The sequence below is a fragment of the Drosophila ananassae genome, chromosome 3R (genome assembly GCF_017639315.1).
Source record: "Drosophila ananassae strain 14024-0371.13 chromosome 3R, ASM1763931v2, whole genome shotgun sequence".
NCBI lineage: Eukaryota > Metazoa > Arthropoda > Insecta > Diptera > Drosophilidae > Drosophila > Drosophila ananassae.
Genome location: NC_057930.1, coordinates 22,554,057 through 22,571,152, shown reverse-complemented (window position 1 = coordinate 22,571,152; position 17,096 = coordinate 22,554,057). Strand labels below are relative to the sequence as shown.

Here is a 17,096-nt window from a genome sequence, read left to right as displayed (position 1 = left end):
TTGAAAATTACACGCAAATTACAATGCATAACGAAGAAAAATAATAAAAACAAATAAGAGAAAGCCCTTTCTTCGCTCTTGGCTCTTTTTTCCACGCAATGCCACACCTCCTGACCTCATTTACTCTTTACTCTGATCAAAAAAAAAAAACAGGACAAAAAAGGAATAAAAACTTCTGGGTGGCTGCTTAATTACATTGTACAACTCATTGGCAACAGCCAGGAACGATTCATTGCCAGACACACAAAATTGAAAGCTGGAAAACTGTGATCCGGATTCTGGACTTTTTTTTTTGAGGGGGAATCGGGATACATTTGGGAAAATTCCAAGGCTTTTGTTGGCCCATTTTCTTTTGTGGTAATTAAATCGAACTTTTGTCTGCGGCTTTTTGACAGCTGAATGCATTTAACTGTCCGACAAGGTGCAAAATGGCACAAAAGACTCCTGTCACAGCAGCGAAAATAATGCTTAATGGGGATGAGAATCAGATTATAGTTAAATTTTCGTTTAATGAAAAGTTTTTTATTGAAAGCAAAATACAGTAAAGAAGAGCCTCTATAGGAGTTTATGTTTTATTGAAATTTTTTGAAATAACTGAATCTACTTTTCATGTCAGTCTCTCATAGGTACGAACATCACGTATACGCTCCCTTGTCAGTTATTTCTTTCATAAAACTTAACAAAAAATCATAGTCTACTTTGTGGCTGCCGCCTTTATTGTCAAAAAGGGTTTTCCATATTTTTTTCCAATTTAAATTTATTCCTGTATTCCTTCATACTTTTTTTTAAGCATTTCGAATATTTTTGTCGACTTGCTTTTGTTTCAGGAAATTTCTGTGGCATGATGCCAGCCAACTTTGATGTAATGCCAGACCTACATGTGTGTGCGCCATGAGTGGGTGTGTATGTCTACGGGTATTTGTCTTGGTGTTCTTGTCACTTGTTGACGGTGCGAAACTGAAGCCAACAGCAACAGAGGCTCTCGCCCTTCGGCTGTCGCTCCTGAAAGTGGTTTATTGGGTTAACGGTTACGGTTACGGCTACAGTTCCGGGTTACGGGTAACGGGTAACGGCATAACGGCATAACGGGGGCTTAAAGTTACTGCCACAAAAGCCAGCAGGGTGCTAAACAGATTGGCAAGTTACAAAAACTTTAAAGACGCGTGAATGTGTATATGTATTTGTAAATCCGAAATATCCCCAGTTAGCGGAGATTTTTACAATCAAAGTTGGGCAAACACCTTAAATAAGAATTAAAGAATATAAATACAACAAAACCCTTTAAAAGATATTCTTAATTAACAACCATAAAGTATTCAATAAAATTCATTTTTATAGCCATAACATTTCATTCCCTCCCTTTTTTTTAAGTACAAATAAATATGGGATGAAGAATCATAAATATTTGTATCCTCATCCATCCAACACCCCTGACGTTCCGTAAAAAAATTCCATTTTAATTTCCATGCCCAAGTGACAAACAGTCAATCAAAAGCAGGCCCAGAGTGAGAGGTCAGGGGGAGATGTCCTGGTAGAGGCTGGAGGCCATGCTGTTACCATAATTCCAAACTTGACACCTTTGTGACCAAAAGCCACCCGCAGCTCATCCGCGCCCACGCGGATATTTATGGCAAAAATTCAAAATTAATGATGTGTGACATGGAATTGTCGCCAAAAAAGTAAGCCAAAAAATAGGATAAAATTAAAAATGCAAAAAAGAGAAAAGGAGAACAGGACCAAAGTGAATTAAAACCGCCGGGATAGGCGAAAATTCGACTAAAAAACAGTGTCGGTGGGAACGGCCGATGTTGGGGTTTCATTTTATTCTCATTCCGTATTTTAGTAAACGTTTCGGAAACATTTTTTTTCTGTTAACCAAAAATGCCAAAAAATAAAAGAAAATCTACTGTCACGACATGCAAGCCACCCGAAGAGGAATGTACGGAAAAACAACCTCTGCAGATCATTAAAATACAGGACACCAATTACTTGGCCTGCGATCTGAGGAACAGAGATCCAGCGAAATGTCAGAGCTGTCTTGAAAACTTGGGCAAACAAACCTTGAAGATTTATGCCAATAATAGAAACTATCTGGCCTGCGAGGTTAAGAGATCCTTACCCATCAATCTCAACAAGACGCAGGCACAACCCCAGCCATTAACTGCTAAGAATAGGGACTACTTATGGCGATGGAAGTTAAAAAATTGTCCCTCTCATATGTTTCCCAAATGCCCTCAAGTCCTAAAACCTCCGAAAACGAAGGAAAAAAAACAGGATTTAAACTGTAAGATAAAGGATTTCTATGAGATTCTTCCGCAAGAGCCCTTAAAACGTGCGGCCATAAGGAGTGAAGTTCTTAAGGAATCAAATAAATATCGGAAAATGCACTGTGCCTGTATTATGAAATTGGATAACGCTGTGACGAAACATGCACAAGAATGGGCAGAAGTAGGTAGCAGTAATCTTTATTTTTGTATTTCAAGAATTAATTTTTTGAATTTTTTTTGACGTATAAAATATGGCTCTCTCTTTCCTTAAGTAATTGTTTAAACTTTTTTACTATTAAATAATATTTTTTTTTTAGTATTTGGCCGCCCATAATCTTTTAGAAACGCGACCCCTTCCCAAATACGGTGAGAATATAATGCGTGCCCGCAAGGATCTCTTCTGCGTGAAAAAATTATTGAAGCTATGGTATCAGGAAAAGTATCACTATGATTACTTGAAACCCGGTTTTGGTTTATATACTGGACACTTTACGCAAATGGTTTGGCAGAGAACTCAGTATCTTGGCGTTGGCGTGGCTTCCGAGTATAAATTTGGTCATAAAATATTTGTAGAGCTATTTTAAAGTTTTATTTTATATTTCAGTAAGACGCATGTCTGGTTAGTTTGTAATTACCATCCAGCAGGAAATACACGGCGATTTTTTAAGTCAAATGTCCTTCCAAGGAAACTGTTTCTCTCGGAGTCTGACATGGAGTCTAATAATCCAGAAGATGAAGAATACAAAGCACCGTGCAAACAGGAACACCGACAACCCTGTCTAAATACTAGATATTATTTATAAAAGAGAAAACTATTTTTTTTTTATGATTTATTTTAAATGCAGCTTGTTATAATTTTATACGTAAATAAAGATTCATTAATATTTTAACCGGAATTTAGTTTATTTCTTTGGTGGCACATTTTCCTTGAATTGACCGACCACGTTTCCAGGTGGATTGTAGTTGCAAACCACCCAAGTTCTATCCGCCCTGAATATTGGAAAATATTTTAGAAACGGAATAAAATTAATGTCGCCGACTCACCTTCGCGCCACACCTGAACCCATTTCTTTACATCCCTTCCAGATCAGCTGAGTAAAGTGTCCTGCGGTTGGGGCAAACTGTGCCTTTTGGAAATCGTAGCTATTGATTTCCCGATACCACATTTCCACGGGCAGATCACCAGTGACGTCCATGCCGCCGGAGAGGAAAATGTTTTCCCCGAACTTGGGATTCGGTCGATGTTCCATGGCGTTCTTATCACGAAGGTGCTAAAAGATATAAATGAAAAATAATGAAAAAATTTTAAAATAAAGGAGTAATAGTTTTCTTACATTGGCCCACTCCTGGGCAAGTTTATTCAATTCGTTATTAATTGTCAGAGCAGGGCATCCGTGCATTCCCCGGAACTTGTTGGTAGTATTGAAGACCTCCTTCAAGAAGAGATCGTTGTTGGCCTTGGTGTCCTGACCCCTGGGGCCTGGTGTCCTTTCGTGGGTTTTCGGTATGGGCGGTGGTTTTCTGGCCATGTTTAGAATTTTTCCCTTTCGGGGTATGGGGAGTGCCCAGACCCAGTCCAAAAAAATATACTTCCAATCAATGACATTAATGGATCGGGTAAATGTGAATTTGATTTTTTAGAAATGTTATCAGGAGCCCTTATGAGCCCCTATTTATCGTTTTGGGCCATCACTCAGAAGTGGCTGCGTTCGCGGCCTAAACACTTTCAACCCGCTCACATAATCCGGCCTAAGCACTGAGATTAACATTGTGATTGATACCGCAAAACAGGAGCACACCCATAGACATAGATTAGACCGGCTGTCAGAGGTTTTCACTCCACAGTGTGCATATCTTGTGTCACGCACAGGACTTCCGTTGCTGATGAATGGATTAGCCAACCTGACGTATGAGTGATGTATGAACACTGCGCCCGGTTATTAATGAGCTGCTGGAGTATTCTTTCCCTAGGATACACCCATGCATATATTCAAATAGAATCCAACAGACTGGCATTAATTGCCGATTGAATCGAATCTGCTTATCGAGGACCCGCAGCTGCCTTTATCGAAGTGCCAGCCTCGAAACATTAAATTATGTATTTGGGGGCTTGGGGGAGGAGTGTGAATCCTTAATGAGATGTGCAAATGCAAATCAACAGGGACCAGGGATTTGCCTGCTCCTGTCAGAGATTAAGCCTGTGTATAAAGCTATCCAGGACTCTATGAAATTATTGAGATTTTGGGTTAAAGGGTCAGAAAATGGTAATAAATTGAATCTTTATTTTTTCACTTATTTAAGAGGCTTTCGGTTGTAGTATTTTATAGGCTAAGTATTACACGAAAACTTATGTATTCTACACCCATTGAGTCATTTAGCTTCTTTACAAAAATATACCTTTTTATATAACCTTTTTTTTAAAGAACAAGTTATATTCCATTTTTTATAGAAGCCAACATAAAAATCTGCCTTCCGAAAAAAAGGCTTTAAGCCTGTCTGTTGCATTTTCCACAATTCTATAGGACTGTCTCACAAATGTGATACACAGTCGCATCATCCGCACAATGCACAATTGTGGTGCCGACAAAGTGAAGTGGAATGTGTGAGTGTGGTGGGGTGGTGTGTGGTTCGGTGATTGGGCGAGTGAATTGTTTGGATTGTAAAACTGGCCGCAGTCAAAGCATAAAAACCCAAAGCGCACACGTTACTTTGCTGTCGATTTAATTAATTTCGCAAATTTGGTTTCGTTTATTTATGCATTGTTCGGTAGCTGGTCGGTAGATGGACTCTGGAAGGACTACTCTGTGCTTCCACGCAAAATAAATATACCCGCCACACACGGTGATATCGGGCATGCGGGTATTATACATTATATTTTACAGTGTCTGGTATCTGGACAAACAATTCGCATTTCCATCTACCGATTTCAATGGCAACCGCACGGCATCTGTTGCCGGATGCGCTCGATTGCACCACCTCCAATTGCCATACGGATTCTGGATTTAATTCCGATTGTGAATCCGGTTCCCATTGATATATCCCTGTTTTGACATAAAAAAGACATATCACAAACGAAAACGATATGAAAGACTTGCTTTCAGGAAAATATGTATACAATTTATAAGCCAAGAAAATATTTAAAATGATCATATTCAAAAACAGGTAAAACCTAGCGAAAGCAAACATTTTCCATCCTCATCAATTTAATTTAAAATCAGTTTAGCCCCAGGTAAGTTCAATGAAAAGCTTTTCCGCTTTTTTGCTTCTCCTCTGCCCCCGGAAATTTCAATTAGTCCTGGCCCATTCGCTGCCCTTTGACCCTCGGTAATGTCAATTAACGATACACTCATAGCTTCAGCAATAAGTCACAGCAAAAATAGAAGTCCGGCAAACAAAGCTTATTCCCCACTCGAGTCAAATGGAAATTCCCGTCTAAACGACAACAAATTTGCTACAAAATCGGTTTATGGCTTAAATGCAAAGTTTTCTGAAATTTTTTTTTTTGCCAACAGTGGCTGGTCTTGGTTTTTTTTGTTGCCGGGCTACCTATCGAGCGGCTTAAACCAAAAAAAATCTGATTTGTTTTTTTTTTCTAGTCCAATTTCCATAGTCGACGTTTCAGCGCGAACATTTTTGGAAATTGCATTTGCATGTGTGCAGGTCTACTACGTAGTCATATTTTGAGCTTCCCGGCCGTAAAAGCCAAAATGTTAGAGGCTCAAACGGAACGGCAAGGAAAGGACGCGAAAGTGGATTACGAAACGGTATAGGCGGAATTTCTCCTCTCAAATATATCCGCCTGAACCACTAGCCGGACATTCCAAAAACGACACTGAGAGATATACAAGTATAAAATTTAAAAGCTTCAAATTTATTTTCCAGCTATCATAGATTTAAAATACTAATGAGGCCATAGCTTCAAACTTCAAAATCTATTTATTTTATTTATTAATTAAAAATAACCACTATTTTTCCAGTGTTTTCAATACCACTTCACCCTCTGAAGCACCCTGAAGCTTTCCCGAAATATCATTCCGTCTCCACACATTCTGCGTTGCACATTGTGAATTCTGGATTCCATGCTCTTGTCTGCCAATTTCTGAGCACCTGTTCGAAACGCCACCACCTGCTATGGGTGTCGGGGGAAGAGAACCAGGACAACGATGGTCCGGTGGGCAAAAAAAAGAGGAGGCTTGTCTGAGTGCGCCTCTTTGTTCATTCAATTGAGCGGGTTACAGGGCCACGCAGATCGTCTTTCCTCGGGCTAAATGGTCCAAGCCCAAGCTCGTTTTTTTTCCGTCGTTATTGGCTTTCATTTCTGATGCAATAAAGTTGGCTAAAAGTCGCTGCATCAATCGCTAAAGGGGATTTCATCAAAGTGCTTGTGAAAATCGCGTATATGTGGAAGTCGGTAGACGAGTGAGTGATATTCAAATAATATTTTTGAAATCGCAACTTCAAGCTTATATCCTTGAAGGTTTTTTGGCTAAAAAATGAATGTGACTTCTAAGCCCAGTTAGTCGTAAAAACTTTTTCTGATTACTTTCCATCGCATATAAACTCTGAAAGTTTTCCCAAAATAATTGTTCAATACCAAGAATATAGGAATCCAATGGAGAAAAAATATTTCAATTGGCTGCCAATGACGGCTACCATTTTTCCTTTTTTTTCCGGATAAAAGTTTTGACCCATTTGAAAGGCTTTCATTGGTAAAGGCAGCTGCCAGTTTTTATTATGCTCATCAAATGGCTATAATTCAATTTTTCCAATCGAGGAAATCGCAGCACGATTCGCTATTCGCATACGTTAAATAAATGGTGAGGGCCATAAGCACCCTGGGACACGCCCTCCACTACTCCACCAAAAGAAAAAAAAAAGTGAAAAAACAAGAAATATATCGCCCCAATTTCCATGGGTTGCCCCGAAATTCCCGAAACGAGTGAAACAATCGTCCATTTTCAAGTTGAGCCATAAATCATGGTGGCATTGCATTTGGTTGCATTGAAAGTTTCCCATTTTCCATTTCCCTTTGGCCTTTGCCCTTTTCCATTTAGTTTTGTTCGAAGGGTTGCCTCTTTTTTTTCCGACTACAGCTGACAGCCCCGCATTAATCATACGCACTGTGTGCAGTCAGTTTTGGCCAAATGTTTCTTTAAAAAGCCGTCCCAAGAATATTGTTGACATTTATTAAAACAATAAACAAATCAAGCTGTTGCATACACATCTGTAATGAAAAAAAAACTATGTATAAATATATAAGTTAGCTTCTACTGGAAAAGGATACTGCTGTGTGGTGGATGGGTCCTGCACATATTCATGCATAAACATGTGGCTCACGTACGGTGCATAAATATTTTAATTCCAGCCAAAAATTTGTTGATAGTTTTATGGACTAACCAACGAGACATGACTCGAGCTTGGAGCTCTAACCAAAAAATCCAGAAAAAAATAAATGCATTTTTGTTTTTATTTATGCTCCTTAGGCCGAGACTGGCAAGTAATTTATGTATGTGCCAGTCTTGAATTTCAATTTATTTCACAATTTCCGTTTAGAAGGAAAAGGAAAATCTTACCCCAACTCAAAGTTCAGGCCAGATAAAAATGGAAAATTATGATGTGAGAATAAGGCCTTTGTGAATATCTAAACTGTAATTGGTTTTGTTAGGGCTTAGATGGGATAAATGAACTTTTAAACCGTAATTGAATAAAGGGATATATCTTTATTCATAAAATTTGCAAGCTGTTGAATAGTATTCGTAGATTATTCGATCACTTCAACACTTAGGTCGTCCAACAAATTGCTAGCAAAAATATTATTCCTTTGTGCAGTCTTGCCACTCGACAAGCTGAAAGCTGACTTCCCCCAAACTAATTTGTCAAAAAGTAGTATTCTTCAAGGGAACCCCGCTTCAAGTAAATCACAAAGGAACTGACAAAGAAAAAATAGAAGTTTGCGAAGCGTAAAATTTAAACAAACATATGTAAATATTTGTTTACTCTGGCAAATAGTTGCATTCCCCCACGAGAGCCAAGTAAGAGCTCTCCACCTTGTCTTCGTAAGTTTTTCACCAAGTCCTTACTTTTAACTTTCAAGCACTGTAAAAAAATATTGAAACAGAAACTATAGATAAATTAAAAATACATGTTTTTTATTTAATAAAACATGACATTTTTAAAGATTTTGAATATAAAGAATAAGAGGACTTAATCCTAATAATTTTTTCCCATTGGTTTCTATTCAAAAATTGTATCTTTTCATTTTTGTATTCATCATTTGTATTGTACAAAAATTGTACAAAAATTGTATTCATCATTTTACATTAAAAAGCAGTTTTTAAATATCAGATTATTAATTATTGAAAAAATTTAACATAAAACTGTGGTTAACAAATAATAAATTTTGTTCTTAACTTAAATTCTTAAATTTTATTCACCTTATGTTTTAATAATATTTACAACCATTATTAATAATCCAAACCAAATTTGTTTTCAGTGTCCTTGAAAAGAAGGAGCCAACAAAATTTCGATTACCACTTCACTCTCACCCCATCTCTCGAATTTCTTTCGCCTTTGCTGACTGCTGTTTACTGCTTCCCGTTGCACTTGGCCAAGAGTGCGCTCCATTGGGATGCAATTAAATACTCCGCATGAACGGACAAATAACAGTTGCTACTCTGAACCACCTCCATTGGATCCTTTTTTTCCTTCTGCTGCTTTCCTTTCTGCTTTCAGAAAAGTAACACAAAAATTGTGAATCGAGAGGAAAACAATATTTGTATTGGCTCGCTTTGAGAGTGTTTGGTGGCCTCTGTTTGTCATTTTGTGAGTTTCCGGTTGCAGTGACTGGGTTGGCTTCTTCCGATGGCTTGGAAATTAATTAAAAAGCCAAAGGTTGAGCCCTTGTTACAGGATCCTATGCCTTGTCATGAGCTTGGGTTCTTTTGACATTTTATGAGTTTAATTCTTACCTTTTGGAAACTCTAAACATATGCCTTGAACTATTTTATTCTTTGCAACGTCAATTTTCCATAAGATTCATTGCTTGCTTTAACATTAAAATATTAATTTAAATTATACACGTTGCATTGCTTGCATATTTTTGGCGTGTCCTGGCAAGGATAGCAGCTGTTGATTCGCTGCTTGACGTATTTTAATTTATAATGCAATCTCTGGCTCGGCTCGGCTCCTTTTGGGATTCTCAACATACCCTCGGTGGGGCGAAACCTTTGCGATTTCACATCCTTCAGGCGCTTTTGTCTGGAAGAGCACTGAGAAAAAATGTAATTTTTAAAAATAACTTTGTTGAAGTTCAATATTTTAAATGATTTTATTTTGCATAATATTAATTTTATATAGAGTATAGAAAATAGAATAGTAACATTTTGGAGTGGGAGATTCGAAAGAACTTCGGTATTTACCGAATTTAAGAGGGAATTAAGAGGAGAATGTCTATGATAATTTATAGAATATATTACATTATATAATAATAAAATATACCTCCTATTTTCTCCCAGTGCATAAACAGCAATGGATATGGCTAAGCACGCGTGTTGTGTCGCCGTCTGTCGTGTTGTCTCTAGGATTCTCCGTTTCTCTGTTCTCCGTTTTCTCCGCTAGGTGTGTGTTTGTTGGTTTTCTCTCGTGAGATTTACAACGTGACAGCGCACAAGTCCAAAAGTGGTAAATGAAGTGGGGGGATCCAGGGGCGTAGAATTACGGCAGGGGCGCAAGGACCCTTTAGGTTGACCCACGGGGCCTGCACCTGGGGAATGGAATGACTTCGACGACGACGACGACAGCGACACGTGCCAAGGACACTGATTTATATGTTTTCCATTTTTGTTTTATTAGCGGCCTCGTATCCTTGCTCCCCCTCCACTCCCCCCCTCCGATCACCGCGTCATGGAGAAACGTGCGTGGAATTAATGAGGGACCCTCCGCTATCTCATTTCGCCAACTGCAAAACCGGGAACTATTTCCCTGCCCTCCTCTTGGCACTTTAAAGCGATCCGCTGAATGGGCGAATTAAAATGAGCATGAAATAATCATAAATTGCGCATTGGCGCATTAAAATTTCCATCGCTTAAAGTCAAGTTTCCATTTGCCAGACGATTGGAGAACAGCAGGACGAGAAGGCAGATCCGGGGAGGGCCAACTGAAAAGGTAAAAACGGAAACTGCCAGCTCCAGCTCCAACGGAAATGGCTGCGTATATCCTGGAATAGGAAGCCAAAGCTATCGCCATTGCTGGCAATAGTTTTGTGGTGCTTTGGTCGCAGTTGCACTTCTATATTTTATGATATGAATAGATTGCAGATTGGCAGGATGCCGGGGCTGCGGGACATCCAGGTGGCTATCCCGGGGCATCCTGGTGAGCAATTTAAACAGTGATTTTTATCGGAAATTAGTTAAGCTTTCAAGGGGATCACTCGAAAATTAAAAAAATAAAGTAATATAAAAGTTGTAATATAAAATATTATATTAAAAAACATGTAACAGTTTTTATTTAATTTATTTAAATTTTTGTCCCGTTAAAAATTGTTCCAAAGTATTCAAAATATTCACTTTTTCGGTCAACAACCTACCATCTTTCTTATTGGCCAACCGTTGAACAAAACCGGGAAACCGCGTCGAGATTTTCATTTCAATTTGCTGCCAAAATGCCCACAGATGTGCAGCAAGGATTTCAGAGGGGCGACAGGATAAAGGATGGCTTGGTAAAATAGTGAGGGGGAGCCAGGATAAGAGGACAGCAGACACGCAGTCGTTTTGGTGGCTCGTTGGTCAATTTAGTTTTAACGTTGCAGCTGCTGTTTTTGTTATCATTCAATTGCCGTGTGCACTGAGATTTTTAAAGGGTGGATTTAAGGTAAAAAATGTTAGATTCTAGAGAACACCTAAGGATACATAAGCACACAGAACAATAATATATTGTTCATAGCTGACAAAACATAATAAACATTTCCTGTTCATATCTAACCCACAACTATCCTTTGACTCAAATTTCCCTCTTCAAGTGCATCAGATTAGCGTCTATAACTATGACTAATGACCCTCTCGGCCAGTATTACCCCACCAACACAGGCCCTTTTTGAAAGCTGTTACCGGATCCCGGGTTCCGGGTTTAATTGGGCAAGTGCAATGCTCACTTCGGAGAAAGCCACTTGACCTGCCAACTGAGCAGTTTTCGATGAGGGAACGCCCGGCAAAATTAGCTTAACTAACCCCAGGGCAGGCCAAGTTGGCTTCGACTAGAGCTCACATTCTCACCTCGTACCAGTGGGAAGGGGAAAATGGGGACGAGGGCTATGTTAGCTGTTGACAAGGCCAAAAGCCCGCTGGGCATTCTGACCCAGCATCAAGTGCATGACTATCTGATTGCATCCTGAGCGAATTTTGGCCGGAAAAGCGTTTAAAACATGAACTGCGTGAGCGAGAACGTGCCTGGAATTTAAGCTAAACAGAGAGAAAATTCTAGGTAATTTAAGATTTTAATTAAAATGTAGAAATATTTATTTTTCCCATTTTAAAATCTTAGAAAGACCAATAAAGTTTCCTTTAAAAAAAAATGAAATTAATCTGAAACCATAACATGTACTTCAAATATAACTGTGCACCTTTGGTATGGGATAGAATCCTAAAACCGAAAAGAACTTCCCCCACATGCATACCAAATTGGTTTAATTCAATAAAATTTTTAAGCAAACTTGATTTTGTTGGCGGCCACATCGGTTATGAGTCAGCATTTTAAATTGCTTTTGTTCGCAAAACCATAGCCACGGGCCCTTTTTCAGTTATGTTGCTCAAAAGTCTGGAAAGTAATTCTATTAAAAATATTCAAAAACCAAAAAGTACAAAAAAATACATGTATATGAACTAACTACATCAGCAGGGAACTCGATAACATTTTAGCTGGATAAACAAATTCTTGTGGAGGGGAGAGCAAATATGAAATTCCATTAATTTGATGGATGCCTCAGGGTTACTGGAGGAAGCTGGTAACCGGAGGACGAAATAAGTGATAGGATTTCGAGTACAACAACTTACGGCCCACGGGGCGTATGATTAATGCAGTTTGAATTTCGCCAGCAGGCATCTCAACGTCAGCGGAAGGACAATGCATTTATTAATGAAGAGCACATCATTCCATCGGGCATTCTATTATCAATTTCCCTTTAGTTAAACAAATACCTTGACTTTACAATATGCTCAGCGTATTATGCTGACATATATGTCATACATCAAGTCACATTTTGTTCAAGAGCTAGTGAGTTTTAAGTTTCTGAGAAAATCAATATCTAAGCACTTAAGGGGTAAAAATAGCCAGAGCTTATGAGGGTTACATTTTCGGATTAGTCTAGGTTTAAGTAATATTTAAAAATATTTAAATCATTTCTAAGAAATATAAAAATAATTACCCACAAGTAAAAATTAAATGTCATTTTAAAATTTATCGTAAACCACGATTAGAGTAGATTTGTATTCTTTAAAGAATTCTCCTTCAGTAAATTAAACTTTGAAATTATTGAAATTCTTGCTTAGTTCAGCAATTTCTATTTGTAAAGCCCTCGAATCGTAATCCTATATAAGAACAGACTTCAACTGAGTAATGCACTTTCACATCAAGAATGTTTACCTTGGTACTTGTTTTATTATCCTTTGCCGCTTTGTTGGCTGCAACTCCTGGAGTTCAGCGCATCATTGGCGGGCAGGATACGCCAATTGAGAAGGTGCCCTGGCAAGTGTCCTTTCTACACGACGGCAAACACCACTGTGGTGGTTCAATCTACAATGAATTTCTCATCATAACGGCTGCCCACTGTATTGAGCAGCATATAGGAAAAAATTTTACGATTCGTGCAGGATCATCTAAATGGAACAGAGGCGGTGTCCTGGTTCAAGTGGCGGCATTCAAATTTCATGAAAAGTACACCGCAAGCCGTCTTGCGGAATATGATGTAGCCGTAATGCGATTGGCGAATCCACTGCCCATAAGGGGTAATATACAACCCATACCACTGGCCGAAGAAGATCCTGCTGAAGGGTCTCCAGCTTTATCCTCCGGCTGGGGAGCCACCTACAATGATGTTTGGGACATGGATCAATGTAAATTATCCAAACCTATCAACCTTCGGGGGGTCAACATCCGGATCGAAAATAAACGAAAATGCTACTTGAAAGCATCCCAGTTAAAGCAAAACATATGCGCCGGGGTCATAGGTCAATCCATCTGCTTTGCAGACTCTGGCGGACCACTAGTCGTGGACAAAAAACTGGTGGGGATCACTTCTGTAACCAACAACGGATGTTGTTTAAGCCCAGGAATTTATGCCAGTGTCGCCAAGTTTCATTCTTGGATTTTGAATGCGTTGAAGGAAGTTTAGTTTCCACAAATAAAATTTATATTTGATTAATAAAATTGGTAACTTAATAAAAATGTGTCTCCACTAATTTTAAGCTAAGCTACAACTTCGGGTTTTCGAAAGAAAATAGAAATTTTATAATCAAGAAAAGAAGTCTTGCCATTAATTTCAGTAATGGCAAGAATTACTGCCTACTTACTTACTAAATATACATATAGAAACGGATCGGAAATACTGGATAATATTGGCCGATACTTGTGAATACTTCAGTATCAGACCAATTGCTTATAATACGAATTGGTCTGATTATAATATAATATAATGCTTATAATATAATATGAATTTTGAAAAAAGAATGTTATCCCTCTACCTTTTCAAAACCTTAACATTATGAAATTTGTTATTGTTCAAGTCACAAAATCTACAAACATGTAAGCCCTTTAAAAATCGTTTAGTCACAAGGTAGAATTATATTTAATTTTAGAATGTAATGTTAATTACTATTTAAGTAGGTTTTTCCCTCTTGCTAATTTATGCTTTTAAATACTTTGCATTCCTTATTAGTTTAGCCAATTTTATTTATATAACTCTCAAGCCACAAACCTATATAAGAACCGATTCCAACTAAGTTGATCAGTTTAACTTCAAGAATGTACACCTTGGTACTTGTTTTATTATCCTTTACGGCTTTATTGGCTGCATCGCCTGGATCTCAGCGCATCATTGGCGGGCAGGATGTGCAGATTGAAAAGGTGCCCTGGCAAGTGTCCTTACAAGTCGACGGCCAGCACTTCTGTGGTGGTTCAATCTACAATGAATCCTTCATCGTAACGGCTGCCCACTGTGTTGATAAGTATCCTGCAGAAAATCTAGCGATTCGCGCAGGATCCTCTTATAAAAATAATGGCGGTGTCCTGGTTCAAGTGGCAGCAACCAAATTTCATGAAAAGTACAACAAAAGACGTGGAGAAAATGATGTTGCCGTAATCCGATTGGCGAATCCACTGCCCATAGGAGATAACATCCAACCCATAACACTGGCCGAAGAAGAACCAGCTGAAGGATCTCCGGCTTTATCCACCGGATGGGGAGCCACCCGCATTGGAATTTTTGGAGGGCGTTATCCTGACAAGCTTCAGGGCGTCAATATTAAGATCGAGAATAGACAGAAATGCAAATGGACTTCTCTCTGGAGCATGCTGGACGATGACCTTTGCGCCGGAGTCGTTGGTCACGCCCATTGCTTTGGCGACTCTGGTGGACCACTGGTGGTGGAAAAAACGCTTGTGGGGATCTCTTCAAGAACTGGCAACGCCTTTTGCCTGAGCCCAGGATATTATGTCAGTGTTGCCAAGTTTCGTCCTTGGATTTTGAAGGCTTTTATTGAAGTTTAGTTTCAGAGATAAACAGAGAAAAATGTATAATTTCCGGCACACTTTTCAATTAATCATATCTGCTCAAAGGAATTCAAAGCTAAACAAAAATTCTTCAATTCCATCATTACTGCTACTCATTGCGTTTATAAACTCAAACCTAAGGATGTGACAGTTTATGCAGGATCTGCAACACAAAATGGCGATCCGCTTAAAAGGGCAAAAAAATTCTCTATAGGTCAATTAATTATTTTTTCCAGCTTTCAAATATTTTTGAAGCTCCTTCATTAGTATGGCATTTTAATTTTGTAGTCTGTAAAAATAGCGCTTCTTTGGAATTTGAAAATAAAAAAATATTTGGAAAAAGCTATAATTTAAAGAACTCCACATTGGCCAGGAAAAATATAGTTCCGTGATTCTTTAAGCGACCAAGACAAGCACTCAATGGTTTTATTAACAGTATTTTTTACCGGATTGGCGCTAGTTCTTAACACTGAATACAACAATGTTTCGAAAAAAGCTCCTATCCATGCCAACTACACAGACATCGAAGAGGTTCCTTGGCAAGTGTCCTTGCAAATCCAAGGATCACATATATGCAGCGGATCCATCTATAAGGAACATTTTGTAATAACAGCAGCGCATTGTGTTTTTGGACGAAAACCAGAATTTTTTCAGATTCGTGCTGGATCATCAACAACAGTTTCGGGAGGAATTCTTCTAAATGTTACTGCTATAAAATCCCACAAGGACTATAAGATACATTCGATTGAAAACGATATAGCTATCATGCGATTAAATAAGCCATTTCCTCTGAAAGACAGCGTTTCCTTGGCCGAAACAAATCCAGTTGGTGGTGCAGTTGCCATTTCAACTGGTTGGCCAAAAGGTTTTGTTACCATTAGAAGTGTTACCCCACACAAACCAGTGATATTACGTTCAAAAAACCTTATAAGCGTAAAGATGACAATTATATCAAAAACAGAGTACTCGAATTTTTCGTCCAGCATTAGGAAAGAGCGAAAAAAGAAGTGCTTTCTGGCTGACACTGGAAGTCCATTAGTCATTGATGGAAAACTTGTGGCTATCGCGTCCGGCATTACTGGAGTATATACAAGTATTCCGTCTTTAATAAAATGGATTTCAGAAATTGAAAAAGATTATAATTAAACAATAAAGATTTCAAGCAAATTATGTATAATAATTTGCGAAATAAATCTTAATATTTAATTGCTTTCAAAATGAAAACGTGTCGATAGCTTTGTGTAATAAATCTACAAGTCCAATATAATCTACAAATATTTGATTTATGACTTTCTAGCTTTCTAAATTTTTTCAGAAATTACAAAATTTATCTTAAAAACGGGCATTCTTAGCTTTAATGAACTTTGGTGAAAATTAATTAAGACGAGGTGATATGCAGATTTTTTTCTGTATATATTACAAGCTTACTTTTCTGTAGGATCATTCAAACCAGTAATCCCAATCGAACCAGTGCAGGATGTTTATCAAAACGCTTCTTTTGCTAATGGCAGCTGATGTCCTTTGGGCAAAACACATTGCCCATCCTGAAAATCGTATCATCGGAGGAAGTAATACTGCCATCGAAATCGCTCCTTGGCAGGTTTCTTTACAAGGGAAAAACAAAACCGCTGAATACAATCACATATGTGGTGGCTCACTAATAAGACCAGATATTGTTTTAACGGCCGGCCATTGTGTAATTTATCAGCCACCAGAAATACTTAGAGTTCGAGTTGGTTCTTCAAACAAAAACATAGGAGGACAACTTATACCCGTCGCAAAGATCGTAATACACGAAGATATTTACATAAACCATTTGCGAAATTTAAGTCTCCATGACGTTGCCGTGTTGCGATTAAGGTATCCTGTTAAAATTGGTCCTTCAGCTCAAACTATTGCACTAGCTGAGTATGAACCTCCTGTAGGAGTCAAGGCTTTGACTACCGGATGGGGCAAAATGTCCAACGGCCATAAAGCTATCATTTTGCAAGGAGTCAATCTTCCCATTTTGCCCCATAGTATATGCATTACTCGTCCAGCGGCAAACGATGGAAATATATGCGCCGGATT

At 38.4% G+C, this 17,096-nt stretch overlaps 4 protein-coding genes across 4 annotated transcripts; 3 read left to right on the top strand and 1 right to left on the bottom strand.

Annotated features, from left to right (window-relative positions):
- Positions 1-1,464: 1,464 nt before the first annotated feature.
- On the top strand, positions 1,465-3,157 carry LOC6498102. The gene is made up of 3 exons (XM_032451740.2): positions 1,465-2,448; positions 2,585-2,811; positions 2,872-3,157. The coding sequence occupies exons 1-3, from the start codon at positions 1,882-1,884 to the stop codon at positions 3,068-3,070; spliced, it is 993 nt and encodes a 330-aa protein (XP_032307631.1). The 5' UTR covers positions 1,465-1,881; the 3' UTR covers positions 3,071-3,157.
- On the bottom strand, positions 3,152-3,891 carry LOC6497436 (Golgi-associated plant pathogenesis-related protein 1). Its single transcript, XM_001962047.4, has 3 exons — positions 3,602-3,891; positions 3,312-3,538; positions 3,152-3,257 (listed from the first exon to the last, which is right to left on the bottom strand). The coding sequence occupies exons 1-3, from the start codon at positions 3,794-3,796 to the stop codon at positions 3,170-3,172; spliced, it is 510 nt and encodes a 169-aa protein (XP_001962083.1). The 5' UTR covers positions 3,797-3,891; the 3' UTR covers positions 3,152-3,169.
- An 8,988-nt stretch (positions 3,892-12,879) lies between these two features.
- Positions 12,880-13,703, top strand: LOC6502452 (trypsin beta). Its single transcript, XM_001962048.3, has one exon. The coding sequence runs from the start codon at positions 12,895-12,897 to the stop codon at positions 13,648-13,650; it is 756 nt and encodes a 251-aa protein (XP_001962084.1). The 5' UTR covers positions 12,880-12,894; the 3' UTR covers positions 13,651-13,703.
- Positions 13,704-14,277: 574 nt separating this feature from the next.
- Positions 14,278-15,372, top strand: LOC6498103 (trypsin alpha-4). Its single transcript, XM_001962049.3, has one exon. It carries the CDS (start codon positions 14,280-14,282, stop codon positions 15,021-15,023), a length of 744 nt encoding a protein of 247 aa, XP_001962085.1. The 5' UTR covers positions 14,278-14,279; the 3' UTR covers positions 15,024-15,372.
- Positions 15,373-17,096: the final 1,724 nt, after the last annotated feature.

What these genes read in the sequence shown, in the direction of transcription:
- LOC6498102 (XM_032451740.2), top strand. Translation starts at nt 1,882, where the DNA reads ATGCCAAAAAATAAAAGAAAATCTACTGTCACGACATGCAAGCCACCC. An exon ending in ATGCACAAGAATGGGCAGAA is followed by an intron (nt 2,449 to 2,584) that starts GTAGGTAGCAGT and finishes TTTTTTTTTTAG; the next exon opens with TATTTGGCCGCCCATAATCT. An exon ending in GGCGTTGGCGTGGCTTCCGA is followed by an intron (nt 2,812 to 2,871) that starts GTATAAATTTGG and finishes TTTATATTTCAG; the next exon opens with TAAGACGCATGTCTGGTTAG.
- LOC6497436 (XM_001962047.4), bottom strand. Translation starts at nt 3,796, where the DNA reads ATGGCCAGAAAACCACCGCCCATACCGAAAACCCACGAAAGGACACCA. An exon ending in TTGCCCAGGAGTGGGCCAAT is followed by an intron (nt 3,539 to 3,601) that starts GTAAGAAAACTA and finishes TATATCTTTTAG; the next exon opens with CACCTTCGTGATAAGAACGC. An exon ending in GGTTCAGGTGTGGCGCGAAG is followed by an intron (nt 3,258 to 3,311) that starts GTGAGTCGGCGA and finishes TCCAATATTCAG; the next exon opens with GGCGGATAGAACTTGGGTGG.
- LOC6502452 (XM_001962048.3), top strand. Translation starts at nt 12,895, where the DNA reads ATGTTTACCTTGGTACTTGTTTTATTATCCTTTGCCGCTTTGTTGGCT.
- LOC6498103 (XM_001962049.3), top strand. Translation starts at nt 14,280, where the DNA reads ATGTACACCTTGGTACTTGTTTTATTATCCTTTACGGCTTTATTGGCT.